Source organism: Hyperoodon ampullatus (genome assembly GCF_949752795.1).
Source record: "Hyperoodon ampullatus genome assembly, chromosome: 19".
NCBI classification, from domain to species: Eukaryota; Metazoa; Chordata; class Mammalia; order Artiodactyla; family Ziphiidae; genus Hyperoodon; species Hyperoodon ampullatus.
The window spans coordinates 45,742,264-45,762,457 of NC_136932.1; the positions used below are offsets into that span (position 1 = coordinate 45,742,264).

Consider the following 20,194-nt stretch of genomic DNA (forward strand, 5'->3'; position numbering starts at 1 on the left):
GGCTTTTAACTATAATATCAGAATAATTAAGTTTTTCTGTGAGCACAGTTTGCTGCTGCTGCTGCAGCTGCCTGGAGCCCTGGCATTTATTGAACACAAAGTAATAAATTATTGTCCTTTGTACGCTCAAAAGCCATCTTCATTATAGGCCCAGGACGAAGCTGCCACAAGGGCACGCGGGCCTCGCCAGCGGCCTCACTCGCGGACGTCTTCCCAGGTCACCCTTGGCGCCTTCAGGTGCCAGGATGGGGTGGGGAGAGATGGTGAGAGGGTTGCTCTCTCACGGAGAATCGGGTTAGAACCCCACGTCCTCAGCAGGCTGCTAATGGGGGAGAGGGCAGCAGGCTTGGCTGGGCGTGGGCAGCGCGGAAGGGCGGGGGCCGTGTGCCCACATTAGCAGGGAAGTCCTTCCCTTGAGCTGGCGGCGGCGCGGGAGCCTGTGCTCCCGCCGCCGGGTCTCTGCGCCTTTGCTTGAGACTTTACGGTAAGCCGCTCCTCCCGCGCCCCCGCCCCCAGCCCCGCGCGGCGATCCCCGGCGCCGACGCCAGGCGCTGGCCGTGGTGCTGATTCTGTCAGGCGCCGGCGGCGGCTGCGGCCACGCTCCCTCTCCCCGGCAGGACCCGCACCCAAGCCCCGCCGAGCTCCCAGCCCTCCCATCGCGGCCCCGACCTGGGGCGCGGCCGCTACCGGCACCATGCGCCCGGCAGACCTGCTGCTCCTGCCCTCGCTGCTGGCGCTCCTGGCTCACGGTAAGGGACCCCGGCGTCCGGCGGCAGGACTGGACAGGGGCAGGGTCCCGGGGGTGGGAAGAGAGGACCATCCCCGCGCTAAACTCCGCGCATCTGGCTGCCCAGCCCAGGCACCGCGCTCCGCCGGCTGCGCTGACCCCCGCGCCGGCCGAGCCGGGCGGGGCACGGGCTCCGCGGGCGGGAAGCTGCCGCTGCTCCCGCCATTCGCACCCGGCCGAGACCTCGCCTTTAATCATCTCTCTGGATCTAATGGGATTTTTCAGCTGCAATTCATCACGCCACCCACTCCCCGCATACACTCTCGCGTTCACCCGCTCGCTACCTCTCCACACTCCAGGCGCCTGGGAGCGCTGGGGCGCGTGCCGGGGGGGCAGAGCACAGGGCGCTGAGTCGGGACGGTCCCGTTGGCGGCCCAGGGTCCCGCCTCCGTTGTCGCCCGCCAAACTTCGTTCGACTTTGCCACCCGTTCCGAGGCCTCTCACTGCGGAGGGACGGGGCCGGATGGCAGCCGGACCCGGATTTGGGACTTCGCTCACGTCTCTCCGCCTTGGCGCTGCCACGCCGGAGTCGGGATTCAGAGTACAATTCCAGGGAGAAACTCGGGGGTTCCGGGCACCCCTATCCGGCTCCTCACTCTGCCCTGGGCTGCAACAGCTGAGGACCTGAGATAGAGACTCTGTCCTCCCCGGAGTCCTTTCCTTGCACCCTCCATTCTTGCACACGCCCGGAGCTCTTCCTACCTCCCTGCCTGCCGTCCTGCTCGGCCCCTCCCCACCCCATGGCTGCAGACTCTTCGCAGGAGGACTGGTACCTCACCCTGCGGTCCGCGGTCCCCCGCTTGCAGTCAGATATCCAACTTCATCGGTCCCGGGTCGAGAGAAGCTTGGCCATGGAGTGTGCAGAGAGGGAATGTTAGGGAGAGGATGGGGGTTCTGTGCCTCGGGGAAGGAAGGTTTCCAACTCTCGGCGGGACCTGCCCTGGCTCAAACAAACGCTCTCAAAACTATGGACACCCACGTCTTTCTTCCACTGCAGCCAGTGGCTGGTGTGATCACCGAAACCTTGCTTGGCATTGGGACCCGCCATCCCTAGGAGTATGGTTCGTAGGGCATGATGTGGAGGGGGGAGAAGGTGGGAGTTTCTAACCTCTTCGCTCCATCTTTCCAGGCCTCGTTGGAGCTCAGGGCGGTGGGGCCGGGGCCAGGTTGGGCCCCTGGGCCACGGTTTTCTTCACTCTGCGTCCCCAGAGACGTGGAAGCCCCTCTCTGAGCCTCTGGCTCCAGTCACATGCAGCCAGGTGTGCTCACTCTGCTCCCTGGCTGCCCAGGCCGGGTTCTTTTGTGGCTCCAGGAACTCAGTGCCATGTGTTCCCGCTGCGGAAGAGGGAAAGAGTCCTGAACGCCCTACGGGGCCAGGGCAGGGAGAGGGAGGAGAAGAAGCTCGCATCCTGGCCCAGCTGTCCGAAAATGTCCCTGGGAGTTCGGGACATTTCTTGTGATTGAGCCATGTCCTTGTGCTGGACAGCTTCCCTTGGGGTGCAGGGCCTGTGTGTGCCTCCTGGCCTGTGGTCTGAAACCTCCTGTGTGGGTGTGGGGGTCTGTGTGTGAATGTAATCAGGGCCCAGAGTGTCCAGAGTAGTGGGTCCAAGTGTGTCTGGGCTTCAGAAGGTCTGGATGTTGCATGAGGGCTCAGCAGTGAGTGGTGTGAGGAGTGTGTAAGGCCGCTAGTGTGCGGTGCAGCCTCTGCCAGAAAGCTCCCTGCAGGGCTGGAGTGAGACTGCGGGTCTCCAGGAGGATGGCTGGTGTGGCTGGGAGTCCGGGGAGCCTCGCTAGACTTGTGGGTGTGAGCGCTGAGAAGAATCTGTTCACTCTGTGGCAGAGAGTCTGTGTGTGTGCAGCCAGTGCCCCTCCCTGACCATCCGGACCTCCCCAATGCCCACGAGACCTCTCCCCCAAGGGGTATGTGGGATAGGGGTCTGCCTGCTTGGAAAGATCTTTATTTTCACTCCCCAAGGGAGAAGAGGAAGGAGCCTGGCAATGCCAGGCCTGAGGAAAGAAGGCCTGGCCTGGCCAGCCCTGGCACACCCCTTCCTCCCAGCGGGGCTGCAAGGTCCTAGTCGTTTGGGTACTGAGTGGTCTCACTGTCAGGCAATGCATTTGGCCATCTCAGGGCTCCTGGGGGCTTCAGCAATGAGAAGGCAGGCCCGGAGCAGTAAAGACCTCGGCCTGTGAGCCTTTGTGGCTGGGTGGTGCATCCCTCCACCTCGTGGCCTCGAGAGGGGAGCCTCAGCTTTCCTCACATTTAGGCAGAGAGACACAGGCTTGGATGCAGCCGGAAGCGGCCCAGAAGTGGCAGGAGGCGGGATAGGTGGAGACCTCAGGGGCAGGGCGAGATCGTGCTGGGCCAGGCTCAACCCCATGGGTTCAGTCCCCTATTCCCTCTGCAGCTGCGGGGGAACGATCGGCCTGAGGCTTGAGGGGCACCATGAGCCACCGGTGGTCCTCTCAACCCACAGTTGGTACCCAGCGATCCTGCCACAAGGGGAGAGGAAAGCGGTTTGGGAGGGGCGGTGTATGCTTGAGCCTGCTGTGTCAGTCTAATGATTTTTAATGAGCAATTACCTTTAGTCATTCTCCTAATTTCTGAATATCAATAAAGTTAATTAAACTCTGCATGTGTGAATGTGGCCTGGGGAGATTGTGAAGGTGGAAGCAGCAGAAACTGGGGTGGGGTTTGGGTCTCCAGAGGTAGAGGCTGCCTCCACTGGCTGTGTGACCTTGGACCTGATGCTCCCCCTCTCTGAACTCTGATGGAGTATGTGGTGGGAAGAGTGAGGGAGGGGACAGCAAGTAGGGGTTGCTCTCTGTGCCAAGAACTGGGGGACGGTGTCTGGGAGGCAAGAAGAGGAGGAAGGCTTGGCCTCCAGGAGCCCTAGTGCTGAAAGAGTTAACAAACCAGGGCTGCCTTAACATAAAATGGTAATTGCCGTTTCCTGCAGACTCTGTGGTAGGTGCTGGAGTCTGACAGAATATTCCTGAGTCTGGGGGCTACAGCCAAAACTAGCACCAAGCCCTTCTCCCTGTTGCCCAGCCTGGCACTTTGGGGAGTGCTGGGGACAAGCCTCAGTGGGAGACAGTCTAGATTGCACTCAGAGCCCCAGAGGTTGACATGGCGGGCAGGAGGCTCCCCTGGCTTTCTGAGGAGGCTGGAGGACCCAGAAACTGCCACGGACTGGAGGGGAAGTCTGGTTGGCTTTTTGCCCCTCACGGGCCTAAGCTCATCAGGCTAGGCAGGCCCTGGCAGCGGTCCCAGCCTCCTCAGCAGGGTGGCAGCTTAAAATGCCTTGGAGACACCATGGGGCGCTAATGGGGATTGAGGAGACACAGGGGCTGGGTTTAATTAGAAACTGGGCTTAATTAGAGCTTCTGTGCCCCTCCCACCATGGCTGCCTGAATGGTGGGGGGCATGTCAACAAACCTCCTTCCTTAGCCCCTCCCTCCACCCAGCCCTAGGTGCCCAAGCGTGCCAGCCTCCTCCCACCCTCCTTGTCCCCACCTCTCCAAGCCTCTTCAGGCCCCGTTTGCCAGGCTGGGCTCAGTTCAGGGATGCTGCGCCCCGACCTGGGCAGAGCTGTCAGAGCTGGGTACCCCAACCCCCAAATAAGAAAGAGGGTGTGGAAAAGGGCGTATAGGTAAGGATTACTGTAGTGAAGCAACCTCTCACTTCAGATGGTTAAGAGCCTCAGGCTACCTGTCTGTCCTCAGGCATGTCTCTGTCCTCTGTGGGTCTCCACCTCCTGGAGCGTTCAATTTAAGGGTGCACCAACCTGGTGGTTGCCAAGCCTGGAAGCACATTAGGGCCACCAAAGGCTGTCAAGTCATGCAGATTTCTGGGTCCCCAGCTTACTGGCCTCCTCTCAAGGAGGAAGAGCCACGCTGTGTATGTTAGAGGCTTGGGGGCGGGGGGTTGGTGTTGAGGAGACAATGCTACTAGCCCTAGTCAGCAGCTGGGCGGTGGGGAGCAGGCGCTAGGAAGTCTCCAAGGCCCCTTTCACACTAATTCGGGCGGGAAGCCAATTTACCCAGCCAGGCCAATCAGTTCCCCAAACTATCCATGTTTTCAACAGCTTCTGGTCTCTTGCTGTTCCTCCTGCCTGAAATTCTTTTCCCCTCCTGGGCCAACCTGGCTCACTCCATCTCATGCTTCAGGTCCCAGCTTAGTTGGCCCTTCATGCACTTCTTCTGCACATATTTATAGGGCATCTACTATATGGTTTCTCAGGGGAAGCCTCACCTGACCTCCAGCCTGGTTCAGGGGATTCTTCCGTGCTCCCACCATCCCCTGGCTTTCCCCCATCAGGTTACCCATCTTGTTGGGTCGCGAGCACCTGATTGCCTGATGCTTCTTTCCAAGAGCAAGACGGAACTCAAAAACAAGGGTACCAAATCTGTTTTGCTCAGCCCCTCCATTTCAGGGCAGTTCTAGAATTCCTCTCTGGAAGAAGTTTAGGGTCAGCTGCCTGTTTAGAAAGGAGAGCTGGGTGCATGGCAGCTGGGACTGTGTCTTGAAGCTGAGTTTGCGTAGCAAGCACACTATTTTTACATAGATTGTATGTTAGGATTTTTTCCCTTTCCTAACGGTTGGCCAATTATCCCAACGGTAAATTATAGCCTTTACTTAGTTTTTCCCTTCCACAAATTAAGCTGTCACGCTGTCAGCCTGAGGTGGCTTGGGGGTGGGGTGCTGATGGCCATTCTGAGAGGGCTAAAGCCTCTCTCCTGCTGCCCTAGTGCCACCACTGCTCGGGTCCCCAGTGGCACAGAGCCTAGCACATGGCATGCATTAAATACACGTTGAATAAATTCATGAGCTGTGCAGGTAGGCAGCGGCAGAGTTAAGCCCAGAGCCTAGGCTTCTTGACTCACTCCCACAGCATGTACCCACCACTTCTGCTGGCTGGGAGGAGGTGCCCTGCATGAACTTAAGGACTGAGACAAGGGAGGGGTAGCCCCAGGTCTTCTGTCTTTATCACCTCCTCATCCATCTCAGCTTCAGACACCCTCACAGAGCTTGGAAGGACCAATATGAAACCTTGGGAGCAGCTCTGAGCCTGTCTTGCCCGCGAATGAAAAGGTGGGGGTAGAGGAGTCATCCAGGACCCCCACAGTTCATGTCCAGGAACCTTCCACAGCTCCGAAAAAGTGGCCCCTGCGGTGTATCCACCCCCTGGGGTACATTCATTCATCATTTCACAAACATGTTATTGAGGTATGAGGCCTGGCTCAGAACCCTCAGGGGCCAAGTCTTTCATTTTTAAGCCTTTTCTATTTTAATACAAGAGACTAGTTATCCCCACTTTAGAGATAGGAACACTGAGCTTCAGAGAGATTAAGTCACTTACCCTGGGTTTAAAGCCAATAAGTAATAAGACTACTCCAAAGTGCCTTCCCATTTTGCAAAACCTGGCTGCAGCCAGCACTGTGTCTACTCCCCCACCCTAAGGCAAAGCTTCAGTACAAGCAGATGGGAACCCAGAAGAGTATCAATATCCTAATAATAATAATAATAATAGCAGCAACAATAATAGCAAACATTTATCAGATACCAGCTATGTGCCAGGCACTGTACTGCTTTATATACAGTAGCTCATTTAGTCCTCATATCATCTCTATGAGATAGAAGCTATTATCTGCATTTTATAGAATGCCAAGTTCAAGCCCATGTTGTCAGACAGACCCAAGACATAAATGGCTCCTAACTTTCTTCTAGCATGTGTCTAATGATGACAGTGGTTTATCTTCCTGATGTCTACCCTCAGTCCTTACTGATGTAGATTAGGGACATTTTATCTTGCTCAGTCCTTAGGGGCAGAGGAATAAAACATCTTTTCTGACACTTGGAGGCCAGTAGCACGGGGCTGGGAGTCAAGTGAACCCTGGAGTCTTGGCCCAGAGGCCAGTGACCTTGGGTAACTCTTATTCTCCCATCTTTTAGGAGCCTTGGTGAATAAGAATACGAGTCACTCCTCTCCTGCATCTGGGCTGCCCCACCTACCCCCACCCCTACCCCCACCCCCACTGAGGCCCAGCCCCCAGGGGGGAAGGCTCAAGCTTGCCTGAAGCTCAGATCTTGGACAGGACCGGGAACCAAGCCTGCCTCCACCTGCCTACCTGCCACCCAGCTGCCCGCACTGGGAGGGGAGGATCGATGCCGCAGCACAGGCAGTGCTGTTGGCCATTGATTGTTGAGATTTCTCAGGCGGGCTCTGGAGTAAACAAACCTGCTGCTTCTCCAACAACAATCCAGGGTCTCAGGCTGCACAGTCTGCAGCCTTGCTGGCAGACAGGCTGGTGGAAAGGGGCGGGGGTGAGGGGTGCTGGCTGGGCTCAGCAGGGACAAGGGGCTCTGCCAGGAGATGAGAAGGAACTGAGTGTGTGGGAAGGTGGGCAACGGAGAGACTGGGCGAGGGTGCTAGGGTGAACCCTAGACCCTGTGCATGCCTTGTTCAGTCCAACCTCTACATTTTTGCTCAGCCATTTTTCCATACCTGGAATGCTATCCCTGGGTCCTTCTGTTTATTTCGGTTCGACTACCCCCTCTTTTCCTGATCATCCAGCCCAGAGGGCTCTCTCTCTTCTCTCAACGCTACCACCCATCAGGAACTTAGCCCATCCATCCATCCTTCATCCACCCATCCCTTTTCCATTCAACAACCCTCTATTCAGCACCTATCAGGTGCTTTAATAGGCAGAAATGCAACATAATCCCTGCCCTTAGGGAGCTCATTTTGGAGGGGGAGCTGCCTTCTTAATAAACTCAGCTGTGACTGCCTCCCCAGCTAGACCACAGACCCTCTGATTTTAATTAAATGCGATACAAACAAGATGCTAAACAGCATCCAACCACTCACCTTCAAAAGGACAAGATATTCCTGGCCGGGGACTGCTCTGAGCCTCAGTTTCTCATCTGTAGCAAGAGAGTTCATCTCTGGGGTCTTTGAGGGCCCAGTGAGCCTCTGGGATCCCTAGGCCAGGCCTTGCTTGGTGCCCCCCATCACAACTCTCTCCATCTTTGCTGGGTCTGAGTGTCTCTCTAACCCCCCAAGAAGGCAGAGCAGGTGCAGGTCCCCTCCTGCCACCAAACCACATGTGCTGGAGAATCCAAGCTGTGGGTCTCTCCCCTCCCCCAGTGCAGTCCCCAGGGGCCCAGCCGGAATCCTGCACCCATCAACCTCAGCATCTCCCTCGGTCCCCCACTCCTCCCCTCCCCATGGGCTCCTCTCTCTACCCTCAGGACTCTCCTTCCAGCTGGTCATGTGCTGTGGGCAGAACTGCAGGGCCCCTGTGAAAAGTGCCTGAACCACAGAGCAACCCCCAACAGATGCTCATTTGCATGCCGTTTTACCCCCTTTGCATTCTCGCTCCTTATAAAAGGCACAGAAGCAGACCCTGCCCCTCCCACTCTCAGCCCCTATCCCTCCCCCATTCCCACCCCCATAGCTTCTCCCTCTCTCCCTCCCAGCCCAGCAGCTGAGCACCAGCTCCTTTGTGCCCCAGGCAGCCACCTGCTGAGTGTCTGGCCTGGGTCCCACCAGCCAGCAGGTGCCTAGGGAGCCCCAAAGCCTGTGAGGGGGGGATATCATGCAGTCTGGAGAGCCAAGTTGTGCCTCCGGGAGGAGGGGGCAGCCCCAAAGGAAGAACATGATTGGAAGAATGCTGGTCAGGGCACCAGGACTCCCAGGGTTTAAACCTGATACTGGCTCTTACTGGCTGGGTGACCTTGGGCAAATCATGTCACCTTCCTGTGCCTCAGTTTCCTTGGGAATTCATGGCATCTGTCCCACCTCTTTCAAAAAACAGCATCCAAATCAAAGAAAATCAGAAGGGGTGGTGACAGGGAAGAAACTGGAAGCCCTGCTTAAGAGGAGGGTCCTTGTGTGGCCAGAGCTGCCCAGCACCAGGAGGGGCTGGTTTTCAGGTCACCACTGGAAGGGCTGGATCAGAAGCCGGAGGAGCCCAGGGCTGGACTCCCAAGGCAGGGGCGGGCAGTGAGGGCCAGCTGGCCCAGGTCTGACTAGGAAGCTGAGACTAGCAGTGCAGAGGGATGAAGGCTGGGATTAGAGTGCTTCTAAGGGCTTTCACCCTGCCTTGCTGCTCTGATGGACATTCTTAGATATCATTTATATCCAGCAAGGGGATGTGCTAGTGATTGGAAACATCTGGTCTGGCAGCTGGCAGCCTCCCTCTTGTTGTGAGGTCCTATTTTCTGGCTGGTTAGAGGAAATGGGGGAGAGGGAGTCACCTTCTTCTGAGGACAGAAGAGCCCCTGGCGTCTCCAGGCAAAGGTGTAAAGGTGGGACCAAACAAGGCATACCTGAGAGAGGTCATTGGTGCATTTGCTTATCCAGCCTCCCCTGGTCCACCTTCCTTCACCTCCCACTCCATTCCTTCCACCTCCTGACAGAGCCCTAGCCTTGCTCTTCTGGGTCCGGCCGTCTCCCTCTCATCCCCCCACCCTGCCTGCCAGCCCAGGCTAGGAAGAAGCCTGCTGCTCAGGCTGGGGTGGTGCCCTCAGCCTAGTCTCTGTTGCACCTGTATCCCTGATGCTACCTCTGGCGCTCCCTGGTCCTTCCCTGCCCTGGGCCTCGAGCAGGGGAGACTGGCAGGGACACAGAGGGAGGTCTTAGCCTTCTCTACGCAAGGTGTACACACACCCCGTCTGGCAGGGTCCTTGGAAGTCAGAGCAAGGTTGAGTCAAGAGAGAAGACTGAGGGATTGGGGGCTGCACAGCTGGGTCCATCTGGTGTTCCCGGGGGGTCTGGGGGAGAAGAAGCCCCAGATCTGCAGGTAGCCATGTCTGGATACATTTCTGCCTGGCTTGTCCATCTACCCCTGGGTGTGTGCGTCCATACGTCCCTGCATTTCTGTACCCTCTGTCCCTATACCCTGGGACTGTGGCCCTGGGTGTAGGCACAGCAGGTCCCAGCTCAGTCTGGTCTCTCCCCTCCCCAGTCTTGGGCTCCACCGACCCCTCAAGGAGACTCGAGCTGCTGCTGCTATTTTTAGCTGCTCTGCACCCCTCCCCTCCCCCACTCAGGCTTGCCGGGGAAGTGGGGAGAACAAGCTGAGCCTCGGAAGCCTCACAGGCTCGGGTGCTGGGCTGGTAAGGCCCTTTCCCCTCAGTGCCACAGGCCATAGAAACAAGGGGAGTCTGGGATTGTCCACAGGTGCAGGGCCCATGCCCTGGGGCAGCTTAGGCCCCATGCCACCTGCCTGGGGCTAGGAGAAGGCCCCAGGCTCCCCTCCCCCTGCGCCCTCCAAACCTCTAAAGGCAGATCCCAGGCCTCCAGTGATTCTTCCGCAGGCCATTTGGAAGTAAGGCAGGACCTCCTGCATCTCCCCCATAGAAGCTGGAGAGACAGAATGGAGTTCAAAGTGTGAGGAAGACAGGGGAGGGAGTATACCTGGATGAGGCTACCCACACACACACAGGGACTTCAGGTACTGGAGATGAGGTGTATGGGGTCCAGTGACATTCAGAAGGAAAGTGGCAAGTCAACAGAGCACAGTCCCCTGCCCTGCCAGGCCCCCTCCACTTTCACCACTGCCCACTGTGAGGCTCCATCAACCCCTGCAGTTGGGCACTGATAGTAGAGGGGCTGTGACTCTCCACCCCACCCGCCCAAAGAACCTAAAAAGCCAGGAACTAAGTACTATATGAAAAACCAGACAGGCCCAGAGAGGACAAGAGAAGCCCAAGGTCACACAGCCTGTCCATGGCACAGCTACCTCCATGCTGGAGACAGGGCTCTGACAAGGCCTCACCAGTCTCCTCAGCTTTCACAGCTAAGGACAGACACTCTAGTGACCTCCAGGGGAGAGAGAGCCCACCTCAGCATTAAGGATCAGGGCAGCTGGGGGTCTAGGCGCAGCCAAATCCCTCAATCCATCTCTTCCCAGATGTAGCTGACACAAGTAGCCACAGGGCAAAGGTCACAAGGTCACTTTGGCCCTGGTATGTAGAGTGAGCCTCTTCCTCTGACCAAAGGCCACAGAATCTTGGGGCTACCGGGCCGGCCATTCAGCTCAGAGGTGAACACGGCACTGGGAGTAATGCCAGCTTTTGAACTGCAGGGGGGATTGGGTGGGGGGAGCAACAGCCCAAAGATGCTGGTCTAGGGCCCAGGTTGGTACGCGTTCTTGGACCCTGGTACCTCGCTGGGCTCAGTGGCTAGGAGGGACTCTCCTCAGCAGGTACCTGGAATTGGGCAGGGGGCAGAGGATGGAGGGGATGGCCATTCCTCCCTAGATCAACCCCTGTCCCCCAGCTTCACCACTGGGCTGGGCTGAGCCGGCCCTGGTACCAGCTCCAGGGAGAAGGCCTTCACAGCCTTCCTCAGCCCAGCTGACATTTCCAAGGTTTTCCATTCAGAGAAATATGATCCCTGCTGCTGCTGAGGTGGCGGTGCTGGGGGAGGGCTGACCTGAGCACCCAGCTCAGGGCCACGTCCCTCCTCTGCCCTGGCCACACTCCTGCCAGCTGGCCTTATCACGAGGAGTTAGCAGAATGGTTAGTTACCAGCTGGTGAGGGAGGTAAGGCCAAAGAGGGCCCAGGTTGTTCCTCTCCTTCCAGCCTGCCCCAGGGGTGGGCGTCAGTCCTGCTGCCCCCACGTCCAAGGCCAGCCCCTTTCTCTCTCCCAACGCCCCACTCCAGGCCCCCAGCTCCTGTGCCACCTGTCCAGCACCAGGAACTGCGGGCAGGCAGGGCTAGGGGTCCCAGGGCCAGCAGGCAGGCAGGTGCAGGGAACTCAGGGCCGCAGGGGAAGGTGGAGAACACAGCAGGCGACGCTGTAGCAGAGCCTCATTAATCACCTCTCCAGCCCCAGCTCTGAAGTGGCGAGACCATATTAGATTTTAAATTGGAAAGCAGAGAACGTGGCAGTTAGCTGGGCGCTCCCTCTACCCTGGGCCCCTGGCCACAGCCTCACAGGAGGGAAGGGGCCGTGGGGAGAAGAGGGCAGCGGCCCAGAGCCCTGTCCCCTCTCTCCCCACACACCCAGAGCGTGAGGGGCTGTCCAGGCCACATGGCCCTGGGAAGGGTCAGGTCAGGGTCCAAGAAGGGCGCAGGGTGAGAAGGAGGCAGCACAGCAGCCGCCTTGGGGAGAAGTGCATCCCTTCTGGGAGGTTGGGCCTTTCCAGGCTTGAGGACCGTGAATCCAGGTTCCAGGGTGTGGCGTCCATGGTCGAGAACAAAGGGTAATGACTTCTGGCCCTTGTGTGTTTGGAACTACACACATACACACACACACACACACACACACGCAGGCGCATGCACACGCTCATGTATACACACGGGCCCACGTATTCACAGGCCCACGCATGCTCACACGAAGCAGCAACTCTGCAGTAGAAACTTGAGCCCAGGCTGTGGAACAGGCGAACCCAGTTCAAACCCCTTATCTGCCACTTTCCTCCTGTATGAACTAGGATGATTCACTTGGCCTCTCGGCCTCAGTTCCTTCACATACAAAGTGTAAAATATTGATTCCAGGCATAAAAGGTGCTGCTCTGGGTGGACGACAGCTCCCTAGGAAGTCCTGCCTGACCCATGGAGGGTGCTCAGTAAATATGAGGCCCTCCCCTGATCCCAAGACCAGGCAGCTACTCTGGGGCTGCCCAGGAGCCCTGGGGTGGTGGCCAAGCCAGGCTTCCTGCCCTTGTGGGCCTGACGGGGCAGAGAGGCAGGGGCAGGTGAGCCAAGCACAGCAGGCATCGTCGTGGAGCCTTCACACACCCTGGCCCCATCCTGGGCCAAATCGCCAGAGGCCAAGCATTCCTGGCTGCCCTCCATCCATAACGTCCTCCTATACTGGCTCTGCCTGAGCTCCCCACATTGCCCACTGAACACCCCACCCCTCCGAACATCAGTGCTCAGCCCAGGTTGGGAAGAAAACATCGTGGGTGGGTGGCACCAATCCTCCCTGAGGAGTGAGTGGCTGACAGGCCCAGCTCTCCTGAGGCCTTTATGAAAAACCTAAAGAAGTCCCAGGGCTCCTTGTCACCTCTCCCTGCCCAACCCCAGGCCCCAGTTTTCCCGGGCCCAAAGGAAGGGAGTAGACACTGTCAGCCCATCTTTTTTTTTTTTTTTTTTTAAATAAATTTATTTATTTATTTACTTACTTATTTTTGGCTGTGTTGGGTCTTCGCTGCTGCACTCGGGCTTTCTCTAGTTGTGGCAAGCGGAAGCTATGCTTTGTTGCAGTGCGCAGCTTCTCATTGCAGTGGTTCCTCTTTGTTGCGGAGCCTGGGCCCTAGAGCGTGCGGGCTTCAGTACTTGTGGCACATGGGCTCAGTAGTTGTGGCACATGGGCTCAGTAGTTGTGGCTCATGGGCTTAGTTGCTCCGCGGCATGTGGGATCTTCCCATACCAGGGCTCGAACCCGTGTCCCCTGCATTGGCAGGCGGATTCTTTTTTTTTTTTTTTTTTTTTTTTCCTGCTGTACGCAGGCCTCTCAGTGCCGCGGCCCCTCCCGCTGCAGAGCACAGGCTCCGGACGCGCATGCTCAGCGGCCATGGCTCACGGGCCCAGCCGCTCCGCGGCATGTGAGATCTTCCCAGACCGGGGCACAAACCCGTGTCCCCTGCATCGGCAGGTGGACTCTCAACCACTGCGCCACCAGGGAAGCCCCGGCAGGCGGATTCTTAACCACTGCGCCACCAGGAAAGTACCCTGTCAGCCCATCTTAATCTTCTCCAGGACCCGCTCCCACTCTAGGCTCTTCCCTTCTGAGCGCTGAGTACTTCTGGGTCTAGAGGGCAGGTTTTGGAGCTGCGCTTTCCATCATGGTAGCCACCAACTACATGTGGCGATTTAAATGTAAATTCATGAACATGAAATCAAATTTACAATTCGGTGTCTTGGTCTCACCAGCCACATTTCAAGGGCTTACTAGCCACGTGTGGCTACCGACTACCATGACAGACATGCAGACATAAAACATTTCCATCATCACGAAACGTTCTGTGAGACAGCACTGCACTAGGGCTGCACGGCCTCTGCGTTTGAATCTGACGCATCCAAACTGGTAACTTGGGATCTGCCCTTCCCTGGGCCCCAGTTTCTTCACCTACGAAAGTTCATATCTCAGCGTTATTGTGGGGAGATAAATGAGTTAATTCTGGTAAAAGCACCTTAGAATGGTGCTAGGTGTATGGTAAATTCTCAGTTAACAGTGGCGTTCAGTATATTTTTCACAGAGCCCTTTGTGGCTCACCAGATCCTGGAATGTGATACTTTTTCCATTTTACTGATGGGGAACTGAAAGTTCGGGATGGGGAAGTGATTTGTGCAGAGGGACCTATTAGCCTGTTAGGGGCGGGACCAGGACAGGTGGGCTGACTCCTGGGTGTTGCCTGCTCTACCCCCATACTCCCTCCATTGGCAAGAAGACCCCAACGCTGGAGATGCCGAAGCCCAGGGTTACCCACCCACCCCCAGCCTAGTACAATGGCGGGGGGGGGGGGGGTAGCTGTTCCTGGCAGCCCAGGAAGCAGCATGCTCTCTGTCGCTGGAGGCATGCCCACAGATGGCAGACAGCCCCAAAAGTATTGGAGGGTTCACTCTTCAGAACAGTTGGGCCACATGCTCTTTGAGCCCCAAAATCTTGAGTTCTAGCCCTGCCCCAAGTTTACTGTGTGACCTGGGAAACCTCTCTGGATTCTGTTTCTTCCTGTGTAAGTGAGGGAGGGATGAGATGCGCACAGAGGTTACAAGGGCTCAGATTCTGGGGACCAGCCACTTCCTTGCCTGGGTCCCAGCCAAGAGGAGGTGCCCCCATTCGCCTTTGTACTCCAGATTTGACCGAACTGCCAGGAGTTGGCCAAGAGAGGGTAGTAAGAGGGTGAGATGGGGGGCGGTCAGTGTCAGGGGAAGAGAGGGTAGTCTGGGGTCGCAGGGCCCACCAGCTTGTGCCGACAGACACTCTTCATCAGTTGCCAGCTGGGGCTGTGCTGGGGCACTGCCAAGGGTTGGCTGCCCATCTTCTCCCTGCAGGACACACCTCTGCCAGCCCCTGCCCTCCCCTGCCCACTCCTCCTGGCCAAGGGCCAAGCACTTTGGGGAGCAGGGAGCCTTCCAGGTGTGCAGACAGGCAGAATCCTGGCTTGGAGACTGTGTCCCCTGAGCCCACCTTCAATGTACCTGGCACCAGGGGTCAGCATTTGTGGGCAGAGATGCAGGAAGAGAGATGCCTTGTGCTAGATCCTTGGCCATGGACAAAGCTGTACGTGTGCTGAGGGCCTACCAAAAAGTGCCCCCAGGAGATCAGAGGAGAGAGCTATTGTCACCCACTGGGCCAGGCAGGGATGGCTCCCTCAATCCCAGGTGGGGATTGGAGCTGGATCTGGCAGGATGAGGAAAGTTTAAAGAGACAAAGTAGTGAGCAGTAGGGAAGAAGGGGGAAGGCACCTGTTCTGGCAGAGAAGTTCCCTTTGAGTGTATCTGCCGCACTCAAACCACTGCCCACCCTAACCACTGGCCCTCCAAGACAGCACCAGGAGTCCTTCCCCATCACCCCAAGCTGCAGGGCTCCCAGCAAGAGTGCTCTAGGATAGTGACGGCCAGGCTGGTGGGGAGATAGTCAAGAGGTACAGCTGAGGGCCAGTGGGAGCAGTAGACTGAGCTGAGCTATGGAGCTGCTGAGCTCTGGGTTCTAGTCCCAGGCTTGCCACGCATTGGCTGTGCAACCTTGTACAACTTACTTAACCATTCTGGGCCTCAGTGTCTCTGTCTCTTGGGAGGATAACTGATTACATGTGAAACTGCTGAGTGCATGCTTAGCACATGAGCACTGAGTAATGGTAGCTGCCCGGCTGCAAACCACAGGAGGCAGAAAGTGTCCATTCTGCCTCTGCCATACCTTTTGGGTGATCGTGAAGAAGCCACACCCCCACTCTAGGCTTCAGTTTCCCCATCTGTCGTATAGGGCTTATATTGCCTTTTCTGTTAATACAAGTAGTCGACAGCATCAAACCTACCTCAGACACAGGGATACTGTGGGGTAATTATTTCAGTAGTAGAACATGGAATCAGGCCTCAGGGGCCCTATGTGGCCCTGCCAGCCTCCAGCTGGGGACCCTCACTTCAGGAGGTAGGCCTGGGCCCAGTGGAACCGTCGCTGTGGAGACCAGGCTCTGGCTCTGGGGGGCCCAGGTGCTCTTATTCCAGGGGCCTCTCTTCCCTCCCTCGGGGTCTGGGATAAAGGGGGTCCACAGGGGCCAGGCCCTCACTAATTCCCTATTAAAACTTGAAAGGGGCCAGAGAGCCTCCAGAATAAACTCATTAGCTTTTATGGGATAATAAATGGATCCCATTAAATACTCATTCTCCCTATGCTGGGCCAGCTTAACCTCCAGAACCCTGAGGGGTAGCTCCCTGCCCACTGTATCCCCCAGGTTCCCCCTGTACCCACCTGCAGTCATGCTCCCCTCAGCTGAAAGCTGGTGCTGCCACAAGTTGGGGATCAAGCCTGACCTTTCTGAGAACTGTGGGGTCCCCTTCCTGTGCCAGCCGCTAAGGCCAGCAGGTCCCCCTGCCCTTGCAGAGGACGGGGTGGGGCTGGCCGTTGGGAGAGTGGGCCTGTCTCTAGATGGCCCTCACCAAACCCAGGAGGTCCCCACTCCACAGATGGAGAAGCAAAGGCTCGAGTGGGCAGCCCCCTGCCCAATCACACCGCTAGTGAGACATAGATTGGGGATTGGAACCTGAGGTTTTTCTTTCTGTGTGGAGCAGAAAGATCTGCAGACACAATAGCACTAAACAGACAACCTGGTGCAGCATTTGCCCCAGGCAGGGACCACCACCCTCCGCCATTGTCTCCCCACAGACCAATTCCGACTCCTCAGCCCACAGGGGCGGTGACCCTTGGCAACGTCCTGGGCCTCACTGAGCCTCAGTTTCCCCATCTATCAGACAGGGACAGAACACCTACCCAGCTGGATGCTATGAAGAAGAGTCCCCAGTCGTTATGGCTTTCCCTAAACAGGAGCTAGCACCGTGCCCCATCTAGATCCCAGTCTGTGCAGGTGGAGCACGCGGCCCCCTGTCTCCACCCTCAACCAGCTGGGCCCAGGGGAGGAGCGGGCAGGGCAGGCGGCTTTCCCTGGGAGGCCCCGGCGGGGGCTAAGGGGAGGGGGCTTCCAATCCCAAGAGGGGCCACAGGGGGGCAGCGCGGGCCGGGAGGCGGAGCGGGAGAGAATCCACCGGGGAGGCATCCTGAATGGCTCATTAGTGCCGATGAAAGCCTTTTTTCATTTCGTCTAAATACTTTAAACAGGGCTCCCTCCGATGTCTATTTGCATAGCTTGAGAGTTAATGCGGGGGGAGGGCCCAGGAGGCGGCGGCGGGGCCCACCAGGGCTGGGGGCTGCCGGGAAGCTCCGTGGCGGGAACGGCGACGGGGTGGTGTGGGAGCCGAGGGGTGTTTCCCAGTCCCAGCCCACCTGGAGGACGCAGCCCCCGGCCCCGCGGGAAGAGAGGAGGGAGCAGCAGCCCAGGGTGTGCATTCCTGCGTTCCGGAACCGGCACCGGCACCGGGCAGGTGGGGATCATGGGGGGCTGTTTTGCTGTGGGCCACTATCCCCCACATACATACCAGCCTCGGAGGCGGCTGCCCTTTGCGCGGCGCGATGCAGTATTATCCTCGTGGTACAGCTGAGAACGCTGACATGCTCGAGGTCACACACACCTGCCACACAACAGGGGACATGGTCGTCCAGAAAGGAGAGGCCTCACCCGGGCCAGCTTCTCCCAACCCTAAAGGCCTGCTCAGTGCTGCCCTGGCAGGGGGCTGCCCCCCTCGGAGTGTGGCCTCTCCCTCTGTAGTCCCCGCCACCAAAAAAACCCAAAACAACAAACAAACAAAAAACCCCTGCTATTTAGAACAAAAAGATTCTCACAGAACCTCTCCAAGATGCCCGTTTTACAGCTGAGGACACAAAGGACACAGATTTGACTTGCCCGGGCTCACTTGACTTTTACGTGGCAGAGCTGACATTTACACCCCAGTGTATGTGTGACTTGGCATGCCCGCCCTGCGGAGCAGTGTCCTCGGCTTCTGGTTTGAGTCCCAGACTCAGGTGTGCTTTGGACACAGAATGGGGGCTCCCTGGGTCCCAACCAGAAGGCTTCCTGAGGGCCCAGCTCAGCTCAGCCTCAGCTCAGGTCCCAGAGGCCAGAAACTCTGGCCTCAGCTCCACTTCTAACCTGCAAAAGACCTTGGACAAGTCCATTCCTCTCTCTGGGCCTTAGTTTCCTCAACTGGCTAGAGGACTCTCTGCTGGGTAGCCCCAGTCCCCTCCTCCTGTGAGGCAAGCTAGTGTCCTGGAAAGACTAGGGCTTTGTGAACCAGATCACCATAGGTTCAAGTCCCAGCTCCACCTTTGTGTGACTGGACAAGTCCTCACCTTCCCTCGCTAGGCTTCAGGTTCTTTTTCTATAATGTGGGAATAAGATACCCACCTCACAGACTCGTAGTGTCAGTTAAATAATCCAAGATCCGGGAACGGCCCAACTCAGTGTCTGGCACACATTAAGGTGCCTGATGAGACTGGGCATTTGGGTCCCTGACACCTCCTGCTGCTTCCCCTGCATCACACTCCCCCTTTGTCAGTCTCTACACCTTTGGACTCAGTCAGCCCAGGCAGAGAGAACCCCAGGAACCTGGGGAGGGGGCTCACAGGGCCTCAGGATTCCATCGGAATCATCCAGGGTGTCTGGAGATGCCCTTTCCCTGGAAATGGCTTGTCTCCCAGAGATTATCTTACCCTCTCTGATAGTGGGTAGCACCCTCCGGGACCACGTGGCAGCTGATTGCAGAGTCAATTTGCTCGTTTGATATGCTATCTCGATCCCACTTAACCAAGTGCTCAGTCCCCCCCGACAACACAATCGGTGCCATCGACGGTGACGGGAGGTGCCCGTTAGCTCTGCTCCATTGCCCAGCACCCACCTGGCAGCCAGCGGGAGGAGCTGTGCCCGCTACGGTCCCTTCCTGAGACAGAGGCGCTCCCTCTCCCACTGAAGACTTCCGCAGGTGCCTACCCTGGGAGCCTCGGCTACATCTCTTCTTGGGCAACCCTGGAAGGCGACACTGGAACCCTAAGGCTCCAGTCTATGTGATGAGAAAGGCTCTTCTTCCTTGTCATATGCTATGATCACTCTCAGGTAACCTGGCAAAGACCGTGTGATATCTGGGAGCTGGGCAAAGAGAATAGCCCCATCCTGGCATGTCAGAGGCACTCCCTGGACTGACTTAGATGAAACACACGGGACACTGCCAGACCACCTGCTCCAGGGGGTATGGGTCTGGCTGGGCATCTAGTTTGGACACCGTGTTGTCAGTGTCTGGTACAGAATGCCAAGGCACAGATGGACTCCTTTAGTGAACATCTCAGGAGATAGGGGTTGGGCCTCGTTCCTTAGGGCTTTGGGGCCCCAAGGCCCCTCTGACCCAGAGCAGTGGAGAGCCCTCTGACCTGCACCCACCTCCCTCACCCCAATTTCCTCCCTCCTCCCAATTGTCTGACACATCAGAGCCACCACGGTCTCCTGAACAGAATGTAGACCATCTGCCGCTTCCTCACGCCTGCCAATCCATGGAGTGGGTGTGAGCCTGTGGAATGACAGCCCCACCATCGGACGTGCAGAGGAACCAACCTCCTCCTTGCAAACTCTGTTATCTCACCCTGGCTGTGTTTCCCTTCAAATCTTCATGCAGCCATTTTGAGAGCTGTTAAAATCAGAATATCTTCCCAGCCTTCTCCAAACTGGCAAAATTCTATGTGAAGTGAATCTGGAGCCAGCATCCATTGACCTTTTTCTGGCAGTCAAGGATCTGGGGAGCCTAGTGGGCCACAGGCAGAATATGCATCATCTCTTCAGCTATGTGGTTAAATAAGTCAATACAATCAATAGCATAGCAACCTCAGACCAGTAACAGCAAATAAGTTTCTTCTTCCATAGCCTATCTAATCAATTGGTAGTGGCTGCCTGGATAACTGTGTTAAGAAGGATTCTGAAGCACCATATGGCCTCAGCAAGAAATAACCAAAATTGGTTAATAATGTCTACCATGGATTGGGGGGGGAGGGGCTTGTAGCATGCAGATGACCCTACTTTAGATCCTGCCCTAGATGGCCCCTGGCTTGTGTCAAAAGAAAGATAAAGAGCATTCAGAGAGGCACAGCAAATGGGAAAGGGAAGTAATATTATCTCAGTTAATCCTATAAAAGAAACCCCATTTTACAGATGAGAAAAATAAGGTTCGGAGAGTTTAAGTTATTTGCCCAAGGTCACACAGTCCCATGGTGGTGGATTTGAAGCTACATCTGCCTTACTCCAGAGTTTAGCTTTTGTAGAAGGACAAAAAAGAGAGAGAGAGAGACAAA

The 20,194-nt window shown here is 56.9% G+C and overlaps 1 protein-coding gene across 4 annotated transcripts in view; it reads left to right on the forward strand.

Moving 5' to 3' along the window:
• Nucleotides 1–694: 694 nt before the first annotated feature.
• Nucleotides 695–20,194, forward strand: part of SEZ6 (seizure related 6 homolog) — a gene marked incomplete at both ends in the record, with an annotated part of 43,975 nt that continues 24,475 nt past the window's right edge. For all 4 annotated transcript variants that reach the window (XM_079726292.1, XM_079726293.1, XM_079726290.1 and 1 more), the window contains one exon: nucleotides 695–749. In XM_079726292.1, the coding sequence (XP_079582418.1) occupies nucleotides 695–749 (55 nt within the window). The remainder of the gene's footprint in view (nucleotides 750–20,194) is intronic.